Source organism: Capricornis sumatraensis, chromosome 13 (genome assembly GCF_032405125.1).
Source record: "Capricornis sumatraensis isolate serow.1 chromosome 13, serow.2, whole genome shotgun sequence".
NCBI classification, from domain to species: Eukaryota; Metazoa; Chordata; class Mammalia; order Artiodactyla; family Bovidae; genus Capricornis; species Capricornis sumatraensis.
The window spans coordinates 36,241,870-36,253,522 of record NC_091081.1 but is presented as its reverse complement, the minus strand read 5'-3'; the positions used below and the strand labels follow the sequence as shown (position 1 = coordinate 36,253,522).

General features: G+C 42.9%; 1 protein-coding gene across 2 annotated transcripts in view; it reads left to right on the top strand.

Moving 5' to 3' along the window:
• The first annotated feature begins 1,715 nt into the window (after positions 1–1,715).
• GRIK2 (glutamate ionotropic receptor kainate type subunit 2) overlaps positions 1,716–11,653 on the top strand; it is a 723,766-nt gene continuing 713,828 nt past the window's right edge. For both annotated transcript variants that reach the window (XM_068985543.1, XM_068985544.1), the window contains exon 1: positions 1,716–1,830. In XM_068985543.1, the coding sequence (XP_068841644.1) occupies positions 1,716–1,830 (115 nt within the window). The remainder of the gene's footprint in view (positions 1,831–11,653) is intronic.

Sequence of the window (11,653 nt, the reverse complement as noted above, 5' to 3'; positions counted from 1 at the left end):
TGCCTCCATTAAAAAAAAAAATCAATGCCCACCTAATGCCTTTGCAGAATGTAGGTTTATTTTCAGATCAGCATTTTATACTATCTTAAGAAAAATAGATTTAAAATAATTTAAGAAATCTTGCTATCTAGAAGACATATTTCTCATATCACTCATTTAAAAATTAGGTATACTTCAAATATGATATGATCGGATAACTTTTTCATAAGGGTTAACATATGTCCTCTTAGTTGGTTATGAAAAAGATATTACTTTTAAGATACAGTTTCAGCAATTTGCCTTTTGGGCTTCCTAACACTTAAAAATATTAATATATAGTAATATATTTATCACTGTTCAATTTATTTTCACTTACTAATATAACTATTATGGTTGGATATTTTATCTATATGCATCATAGAGGACAGCTAAAATACAAAAGAAAATATAATTATGTACTTTTTTTCTTGAATAAATTGTGAAAGCCAAGACAGTCACTGTCTGGGGACTCTGATTATTCTGATCAGAACACTAGAAAATAAGGCATTTTTAGACAAAACCATGACACTCAATGCCACTTAAGCTACAATTCCATATTTCATGTCTTCAAGAAAAAGATATTCAGAAAATCAAAGTGAGAAGAAATTTGGGCATAAATTATTGAAGCCTTTGGAGTTTGCTGCACCTTTTCAAATATCATTGTATTTTAATATATTCACAATTATTTTAAGATAAGGTAAAAAATGGGTGGGGAAATACGATTCTTTAATTTTATTTCAACATTTCCTCCCTAAAAGTCCACTTGCAGAATGTATTTTTATTGCTGGGTAGTAATCAAAGAATGTCTCACTCAAGTTTTTAAAGACTATCTTTACCTCTCCAATAGTATTTCAATTTATATTAATGCCTAGGCAAAATTCTAAAAGTATAAAAAGACCCTCGTTCAGCCTAAAAACAAGTTACATTTGCAGTAAATTTCTCTGTTTTAGACCACTTCCTTATTTACAACTCCTAGGCAAAGTGACTTTGACTTAAGTTGTCATTTATTAAAATTCATCTGTTGATGTAGGAAGTCCACTTGCATGCCTCAGTCACTATCTTAGTAAAGAATTTTACTGGAAATAAAAGCACGTTTTCCCCCCCCCCCCACGTAAATAAATCCAACTTCCTCCTTGCAATTCAAGGTGGGCGACCAGACTGGTTGCATAATAGATATTGGGAAGCTCACTGGCAGGAAGCCTTAAGAGGCAAGCAGCTATCTCAATTTTTCTCACTTAATCCTGGCTTCACGTCAGAAGCTGTGCAGCAGTGCAGTGGAATAGGGCCTGGCGAAACCTTTGCGAGCAAAGCGCCTTTTGTGTTGGGACCGTGGATCGCTCCCGGCGCCTCGGCGGTTTCCAAGGCTGGATTTCCTATTGATTTTCCTCCTCCTCTGCTTCCCCAGGCTCGCGCGGCCGGACATTGTGGGTGTGCGTGCTGGCTTTCTCCCGGATGCTCCCCGACTAACATGGATGTCCCACCATCCCTTGCAGTGGAAGGTTGCTCCTTGGCGCAGTGAGTGAAGAACATGCAGCGATTGCTAATCGGTTTGGGAAGCGGAGACTCCTTCCTCTCTCTGTGACCATGCCGTGATCGTGTCTGCGGTCACCACTCGACGCATCCTCATTCCTACCCAAACCGGGAGCCTAACGCTAGATCGGGGAAGTGGGTGCTGCGCGTGTGGACACAGAAACACCATGAAGATTATTTCCCCGGTTCTAAGTAATCCAGTCTTCAGGCGCACCATTAAACTCCTGCTCTGCTTACTGTGGATTGGATATTCTCAAGGAACCACACATGTTTTAAGATTTGGTAAGATTCCCCATCCCTCTCCATTGCCTACTATCCGGCTCAGAGGCAGCCGGATGTAAACAGGCGTGTTGGCTCTGCTAGGCGGGTGGGCTCGGTGCTTTTCGACCTGTTCCTGGCTCCGATGCTTTCCGGGGTTTGAAAGGACCCACTTGTGGTTTTCATTTCATTTATTTTACCCCTTTTTATTAAAAAAAAAAAAAAGCCGCTGGAGGATGCAGCGAGTGTCAGTGTGTGGTAGTGGTCGCTGCGTTACCTCCCGATGATAGCCAGTGTCAGAGTCGGTAATGACGCTGGGGGTACGGCCACCACCGCTGCTCCCGCTTGTCTCCCGGGGAGCCTCCGGGCTTGGGTAGCAGCTCCTTCCCCAAGAACGTGAGCGGCTGGGGCTACACGCCTCTCAGATTGCCCGGCTGATGAGTTAATATCTGGTAACTCTTTGGCAAGTTGGCGCCTGTCCGCTTCCGCGTGGGACCTGGACAGGTCCGCAAATGAAGGGCGCTAATCTTTTTGATTTGTCATCAGAAAGAGCCTTTTCGGTTAATCTCTCTATTTTCTCAATGCCTGGTGCCTTTATGGATACGCGGAGCTTTAAAAAAATACTGTTGTAAGATTGAAGGTACTTAACACAGGGAGGCTGCTGTTTGAGTGAAATAGCGTCAGAAGGAAGGGTTTCTGTCTGTTTTTAACTTGTGAGTCTTCTCACATCTCGCTCGCTGTGCCTCCCGGACTAATACATGATAAACAGTGATGATAGAGGCCGAGGAAGTCTGTGTATGGCAGCCTAAGTCTGCACCTTTATTTCACTTGTAGCATGAATTAAAAAAAATAAAAAGCTGAAATGGCAATTATATATTAGGAGAATCCATTGTTTTCCTTAAGAAATCAGGTTTCTTTAGGGCTCAAAGGAAAATCTAAACATGAGACTCCAGTGGAATGGTTGGCCAGAAGATATACTTGGAGGAAATGAAGCGTGGGCAACACTCAGCCTCTCTCCACTGGCCAATGGAATTTCAGTAGGAGAACTAGTCAGGAAAAGTTTCCTTAAGTAGATAAGAGCCAGAGAAGAGAAAGCCAACAGGGTAAAGTCTCCCACTGTGGGCGCCTCCTTTGACAGTTCAAGTGGATTTAGACCAAAGAGTGCAGGAAACCATATAATTCTGAGTATGTGTCTTTGAGATAAAAGCAGATACATTAAGTCACTCAAATTTAAATCAAAGAGTGATTGCCTGCATTTCCCATTATGTCAGCAGCATCTTCTCTCTTGTCTGTTTCTTATACGCTTTTCCTATAATGATAAAATTTATCATCTATCTGGGGCTTTGTGGAACCTGGGTAGGAATCCTTTCACATAGGGAGAAAGGGAACCCTTCCTTCCCTCCCCCACCAATACATAGACACACCTGGAGCCCACAGGACTGATAATGAGAAAAGACAATAAGTGAATTCCTACCGTTGTAGTTTTCCTGCTTTCTGCATGCCTTTAGATGGTACTTAAGCACGTTGCTCTTAGCAACAGGAGTCCACAGGAATGCTTGTTTCTTTGGATGAAATTAAACGGGTCAGTCCCTGTATCATTGGAATGGAGAAAGAAATGGCAACCTACTCCAGTGTTCTTGCTTGGAGAATCCCAGGGACGGGGAGCCTGGTGGGCTGCCATCTATGGGGTCGCATAGAGTCAGACACGACTGAAGTGACTTAGCAGCAGTAGCAGTATCATTAGAAACGTGTGTGTTCAGTTGCTCTGCTTCAAGCATTGTAAGTGCCAGTTTGGTAGTTTTGCCCAATATTTTGCGTAGTACAACCTATTTGTTTGGAATACCTAGGTGTCTTCTGAACTGTGTTTGTGAATGAGTGTCTTAGTGAGTTTGAGGACTAAGGGGGAAAAAGAAGAAAGCTGGAAGCCGGAAAACGGCCACCAATACTCTATAAAGATTTAATTATTGCTGCTCTGGTCTTGCAGCATATTTGCTGAATCATTAGATTGTTACATTCGCTGATCATTTCATATCTTCATATTAAAAATCTTGGCGACTGTAGCAGACTGTGTAGCAGCTTTCCAAAAGAGCTGACACACACACAAAAATACATTTTCCTAGACCAGTGCTTACTAAGAATGTCCGTAAGAAATAGGGGGAGTAGGAAAACACCTTCACCCCTGTGCCTTGCTACCTTAAACCAACTGTCCAGTTTCTAGATAACCTGTTATTTTCTCCATTAACTTCAAACATCTTCCACGCAGAGATCCATTTTCTCTGGTTTGTGACTCGAGTTGAGTGGTGAAGGACTGTGTAGACTATAACCATTGGAACATTTCCCTGATGGAGATATTTTGATGCAATGGAGGGAGTTTTATTTTCTTCTGGGAAAAACATGCGCTGAATGAAGTGGAGGTTGGTTGCGCGCCTATGAGCCACTCTTGAGAAATGTTATTTTCAGCTTCAGCTGAAAAGGTGAACCAGAGCCTCACCGCTGGCCCGGAGCCTTGGAAGGGAAGGGGGTTGACTCGCTAGTGGAGCAGTTGCCTCTGGGGCGCGGGTGAGGAGGTGGCCTCTAGCCCCTTCCCCCTCCGACCCTGGTGTGGCCTCTGCCAGCCGCTCGGCGTCTCTGCAGCGGCACCATGGCAACCGCGGGCCCAGTTCGGCTAGCGCCCCGTCCTCAGCCCCCTTTCCCGTAGGTGGTGGAAAACCACCGTCGTGGGCTGTATGCAGTCCTTTCCCGGTTTTCGCCGTTCCCACTATGACGGTGACTTGACCCTGCGTCCTCCTACCAACGGGTGTGGGTAGGGGAGCAGCTTAGAGTGCTGACCGCTACTTGCCGAGTCCCTCGCTACCCCCGCCCATCTTCTGGATGGATGATCAGTCTCTCTCTCGCTCTCTGTCTGTCACAAACACTCGCGCGCGCGCCGACAAATGCACTCTTGGGAAGCACGTCCACCACTCTGGCACAGTGACTCCTCTTTGGTTTCCGGGAAAACTTCTGCAGTCGCGTGCGCCAGCGCCTGTATCCCGGCGCCCCCTCCCCGTCGCCTGACCTGGGGCTGCACACCCGGGCCTGCTACTCCGAAGATGCTTTGCAAACACTTCCGGGAGACCGTCTCCCGAGCGCCCACTCCAGGGAGCTTTCCCGAAGCTTTCGGGCAGCCCGGGGCGTTGGGGGAGCGACCTGAGGATCAGCCTAGGGTCAGCTCCTCGCCCGTGGGCGGGCCGGCGCCGCGCCTCGGGTGGGTCGTGGCGGATTCCCCTCCTAAGATCTTGGTTTGGCCCAGCCTGCCTTCTCCAGGGCGACCACCCAGCGGGCGCGTGCACACGGTGGAGCTTGGACTGTCAGAGGGTTAGTTTCCCAGCTCCAGGTTATGTCGAACGTCCGGGGCTCGGCGTTTCCAGGCGCGGAACTGCCATGCCCCCGCGGCCCTCTCTGGTGCGCTGCGGCCCCGCAGCCGGCGGCAGTGGCGGGCCATGTAAATGAGGCACCTTTGTCTCCCCGCAGCAGCGGCCCGGCCCAGCCTGCGGTTGGAGGGGCTCAGGCGACATCCTTCCGTCCCCTGGGGTGTGGACCCCACTGCCTCGTTCTCCCAAAGTGACAGTGACTCGGAGGTACTTGAACGTTTCTTTTGTTACTTTCGCCACCCTCTCTTCCGGGTCCGCTCGACCTCTGCTCCCCGGAAAGCAAGGGGAGGAGTAGAAGCCAGCTGGGGAGCGGGCTCCGCGCAGGGCTAGCAGTCCCGCCCGGAGTTTGGGGGGAAGGGAGCTTTGGTATCTTCTTCAAGGAATCAATCCCCAAACCATCACTTGTTTAGTATCTTTGAGGTCGAGTTGATCACATTCCTTATCTGAAATGGCATTTCGAATGCCAAGAACGAAGACGTGAACTCAAACTTTCTCCCAAACTCGTGGGCAGTTTCTCCAAGACTGTTCTCTAGGAAGAGCTGAGCTGGTTTTGGTAGGCCACTAATTCCTTTCAGTTGTCGACCTAGCTTTTCTCTTCGGCTCGCCAGTAGGGCGGCTTTCTTAAAAGGCTTTCCCAGGCGAGGTCTTCCCAGAACGCGCTCGGATCTCTTGGCACACTGTGCGCTGGCCCTGCGTCCATGCACACGCGTAGCCTCCTCCTTGTGCCCAGGCCGAAGGTGAAGGCCGCCAGCTCAGGGACAGCCCAGGTTATAAAGCCCACAGGGTGAGAGGGAACGGAATGGGTTCTTATGGAAATCCCCCTACTTAGTGGCTAGTTCATGTGCTCCCAGATATAATAATTAGCAGCAGATGTACTACATCTTAGAGGAGTGTGAGCGAATTGGCTGGGCTTGGAAGCTGCCACTCTCTACAAGTTCTTTGAAAGAGATTTTTCTTCCTTTGGGAGGTGAGGTGGGCGGGAGGGAGGAGTGGCCTTACATCTGGAAGCTGGAAAACTGGCTCTTGGGAGGCGGGGATGGGGGAGTAACAGCGGCTACTGAGTGAAACAGATAAAGCCCGAACACCTGCTCAGCTGAGCTCTGGAAAGCAGGGGAGGGGAATCTTTCCAAGAATCGCCAACACTACTGCCACACTAAAAAGGAAAAAAAAAAAATCTGTTTTTGACATAAGTTCCCACTTATTCTTAAAGCTTCAAAGAATAGCTCTGATGTGATCCATCAACGGAGGCACACTCATTTCAGAAAATGACTTTGAAAAATGATCTCTCCGTCCTCTAGAAATAGCACTCCTTCTCTCCACCCAGACACATGGAACTCAATACGTTTGCTGGCGTTGTGAGGTTGTCTTTATGCAGGGGTTTGTATGTCAGTAGACATTTCTCCAGACAGACCACCTTTTGCTTTTTAACTTAAGTCAAGTGATCATTGCAGTGTGTTCATTCCCTGAATTCTCAAATGACACTGTTTCAACATTTACTCAGCACAGGGAAGTTAATGCTCCCACACAAAGGAGGAGCATAACATAGACCAAACATGGGATGCATCATTGATTATCAGGGCCTTTTCAAGTCTATTCACCTTTAAATAAAGGGTTGCCTATGATGGTGATGACATAATCTTTGATTTTCTTTTAATTGTGAAAATTTCTGATAAAGAGATGCCTTATTCTTTTTGGTAGAAAGTCAAGTGAGAGAAATTTATTTTCTTTCTGTTCTTAGGATTTTACTGTGTTATTGTAGCTCCAGTTCCGTTTATTCCCTGGAAATTATTGATGTCCATTTTGACATATCAGAATAGAAAGTAGTTTACTGTCTTTCAACTGTACTATCCTTACATCACTACATCATTAATCTGCATTAAATCATTAATCTACCACATCCATATTACCTGGGGTTTCTGAGAGATCCTCCGTTTTCCTCTGTAGGATAATCTGAAGTATTGAAATGGAATTGTTGATTGTTTTGCATTTGGGTGGTGAAGCTTTATCTTCTATGGGTTTTCAATTTGTAATCCAGTTCTCAAGGTGCTAGAATTGCTTCAAATGAAACTTAAACCCTAAATCTTAGCATGAAAGGTAAGGTCAAAAGCCCTTAAAAGGGAAGGAAGTAGGTGCTCATCATCCTTATTGACTGGTCTAGATTAAACACTGAAGAGGAAGATTTCAGTCTGATAACGTCATAAGGCTTCCTGTTTTTCCTTGCTGCTTCTGCTGACAATTTTGTAAGGTAATTAAATTGGCTGATTGAAGTCAGGGGTGGTCATGGGGTGATAAAGACCATTTGGATTTAATGGAATTTAAAACAACAGAGCACTGAACACAACTCTTACCGAACAAGAATTTTAATGGCCCATCCTGGGTGCTGACTAAATAGAACGCCCTTAACAAGTTTAATCGAAAGGGCAAGGCAGATTAGCTCTATATAGTCTTTATAGTTGAAGATTGTGGAGTTAAAATTATACCTTTAAAAGACTCATTAATGCATTTTCAAGATTTAATGTAGGTTAAATAAGCTTTCTTCAGACCTTCACCATGTACTATGAACCTAGGTTTCGGACCAGGTTTTAATAAGGAAATACCTTCAAGAGCTCACTTCATAAATGGAACTAAATGTGTTTTTTATTTCAAAAGTAAAAGACATTTAAAATTCTTTGAGATGATCCAGGTTGTTGAGGGTAAGTGATGATGAATCCTTTCTTTTCACTAACTGAAAAGAACAAATTTGACTTTTCTTTAAACATTTTTTTTTCTTTAAACAGAACTTATCTGTACTAGAGAAGCTGCAAAAATAATTTTAAAAAATGTTGTTCTGCAGTTTCAGTGGCGTCCTGGATACTTGACCTTGGTTTTATGCTGTCTTTTTAATCCTTCCCTTGTTTTTCTTAATGAAACTTCTCTGTTCAGGTTACCATACTTTAGTGCATTCAGGTTCCTTCTGCCCCTGAAAAGGACAGTTCTTTGGTTTACACTGAGAACACGTTTAGTGACAGTCCCATAGTGAAAGTTAAGCCTCAGTCTCTTATGAGATTGTCCCTTCCAACTGCTTCTTGCCTTGTGAAATTGTCTTCCCAAAGTTGCCTGTTCCTTTGATTATTCCAGAAAAACCTGAAACCCAAGTTTTTACTTAAAAATCTCCCCAATTTAGATTTTACGTATTTTTAAAAAATTGTTTAAGAAATTCCAAGTTGACCAAACCAAAAGCACTCAGCTAGATGGGTGAAAGTGGGAAGTGGCCTCAAAGTCACCAGTTTTCACCCTCCTGCCTACCGCACATTCCTACTCATTTATCCCTGGATTACTGGCTTATTTGTCTCCTGCCTAACACATTTAGAGCCAAACATTTCATATTGCTGTATTTTCAAAGTGACGATTAGCTTATCAGATAACACTAATATGGTAAAACTGGGTGGGAGGTTAGAGAAGACCCTTAAAATTTTTCTGCAGGATTTTTTGTTTTCCATTTTGTTTTTCTATTTGGGCTTTGAGGCTCTTCTCCATTTACCACAACATTCAAATATAGCATTTCCCTATTGATTGATTTGAGCCCTTCATTTTCTTAATTAAAGCTAAACATTCTTTTAATAGAGACAGGTGACTGGACAGCAGAGCTATGTGTAAAGATCTAAAAGGATATGGGGAGGTTGTGGCTTTCAGATATTTTCCCCACTGATACATGTAGTTCTATCTATCAGTCTCTCTTTTTGGTTTAGCATTTGCCCTCTCCCATGGCCTTGTTTTAAGATAAGTATACTCTGGACGGGAAAGCACATGGTCCCTAGACTGTAAAGTTAGGATGATTTTATTACATCAGTCGATTCTGTCTGTGGCAGAGATGCTCCGATACAAAAGAGAATTCCAGGTGCCTAAGGACTTCCCTGGTGGCTCAGACGGTAAAGTGTCTGTCTACAATGCAGGAGACCCGGGTTCGATCCCTGGGTCGGGAAGATCCCCTGGAGAAGGAAATGGCAATCCACTCCAGTACTGTTGCCTGGAAAATCCCATGGACAGAGGAGCCTGGTAGGAGTCGGACACGACTGTGCGACTTCACTCACTCACTCAAGGGAATGCTGAGTGATTAGCACTGATGTGAAGGGGAGGCTGAAAAAAGAAGGAAGTCAAATACTGTCTGATACACAGTCATTTTTAGATTAATGCCAGACATCTTGGTGCATTGTAAATTGATCGTTTTGCTTGTATTAGTCCAAATCTTTGAGCATATGTGATGGTTTTAAATAAGATGTCAGTGATATTCTTATATTGGCATATCTCCTCCCAGTGAAAAGGATCTTTAAATGCTTTTCACACCCTTTTAAATCAACAAGGCACTTTACCATCATTGAGCTAAAGCAAGTGTTTGGAAGTTGTTGCCTCTAATTCCCATTTCTGTCTACAGCTCTGTATCACTCTTGAGTCCTCGACCTATTACAATGGAAATATTGCTCAGCTAAAGTGATCAAATAAGCAAAGCAGATATTAAAGAAAAGTTCTGCTTCAGTGTCACCATAGGCATTTGGTTTATTTTGTCTTTTATATCCCGCTTATCTTTTTAGCAACAAATGCTTCTGTATTGTTTATTATACCTTTTAGTACATTCAGGCCCCTCTTTGTCCAGAAGAAATGAAATGAAAACTCTCTTAAGATGAAGGAAAACTATAAAATTGTGTAATATCTGAGCCAAAGGGGTCTTTAGAGATCAGGTCTGGTATCCAAGGTTTAGACATGATTTGCCAAGAGCAATGAAATTGCTTGTTCTGGTCACAGCTAGTTAATGTCAGATTTTAGATGAAAACATGAATATCCTGACTGCCGGATGAGTAATGTTTTTCAGTGAATTGTGCTATTTTTCTAGGGTAGCCTCTGACTCTCTTTGCTTTGTATCAGTTTTAGGAAGAGTTATTGGTTCCTGTCACTTCCCTAAGACTTTTGCCTGCTTTGTTTCTTCTACCTTTTCTTTCAAAGAACAGTGTCCCATGAGTTATCTATTTTCTTTATCTCTTTCTGTAGCTCCTTCCATCCCCTTCTCACATTCCTGCCAAAGTTGAAGTCATCTTCTTCCTTGTCCAGAACTTTCACCACACCATTTATTTAGCAAATAATAATTAAGTACATATGATGTACCAGGCAAATATCAATAGAATTCTAAGATCCAGATTCTGACCTCAAAGATTTTGTAACCCCATTAAAGAGAAAACACATATATATATTAAAGTGCCATTTGAGTGATACAGAAAATATATACAATAGTTGTTTAAAGGAGATTTCTATAGGTTTATATTTTTAAAGGTGGGATGAGATGCTGGCTGAGACCTGTTAAAGGAAAAAAAAAATGTGTGATAGGGAAGAAGAGAGGGAAATGTATCATTGGCAGAAGACTCAGAACAAGAAAAGAATTTAGGTAGAAGTTAAGAAGGTGAGGTTTGGGACAGGGAATAGACTGGCCCTGTTACAGGACAGATAAGGCCTTGCTCTTTCAGAGCTTTAATATTTAGGTTACAGGGTTTGTACTCCTTTTTTTACCCCTAAAAAGCAATTGAAAGTGAAAGGATGGGCTTGACTTGGTCTGCAACACACTGTCAAGTAGTTTCTCAGTCTGCTGCTTACATTTTATGAAGAATAAGTGGATCTCTTTTCTCTGTGTATTGAAATGAAAGCAAAGAACCCACCCTTGTCCTTGATCATTGAAGTTTTGAAGAAATTCTTCGCCTGGGATCACCGGTACTTCTTAAGTGAAATTCTGAAATGAAATAAAGGGATATCTTTTTAACACATGGACATATCAAATGATTAAGCAGAGAAAAGTTTCCTTAATCTAAGGGAGATGCATTGGAAGCCACCTTAAAAGTACCATTAGCATCTTTGAGGAATATAGTATATTGCCTCTAAGGCATTCATAGTGTTGCTAATTCTAGGAGATTTCCATTACTGAAATTATATATGTGTGTGTGTGTAATCATTGTATCATTTTATATAATATAAAATTATCAGAATTTAAAATTAAATTAAAATTGAAAGCAATTTTAGTAGAATGAGTTCATTGTAGTGATATTTTCTAATTCTACATGAACTCAGGACCCCAGACCTGTTTGAATTATGAATTTTACTTTTTACTTTGTCATCTAGTGAAAAATAATTAAATCTCACTAGGCCTTGATTTATATTTCTGTAGAATGGGTACTTAGTTTCCATCTAACTTCCAAGGATAATATTTGAATTAACAGAAAGATGCATAGAACCCTGGGCTTATTGGTAGAAAAGGACTTTGGGGACTGAGGGTATAGTCACTCACTTACTGTGTATGGGTAGAGCAAAGTCAAATTTGTTATTACTCATGTGCATTTCATTCAACTTCTTAAACTGTGCATAAAATGTTTGTGGTAGTCTGTCTTTTCTAAGACTTCCTTACATTGCGCCTGAAGTGA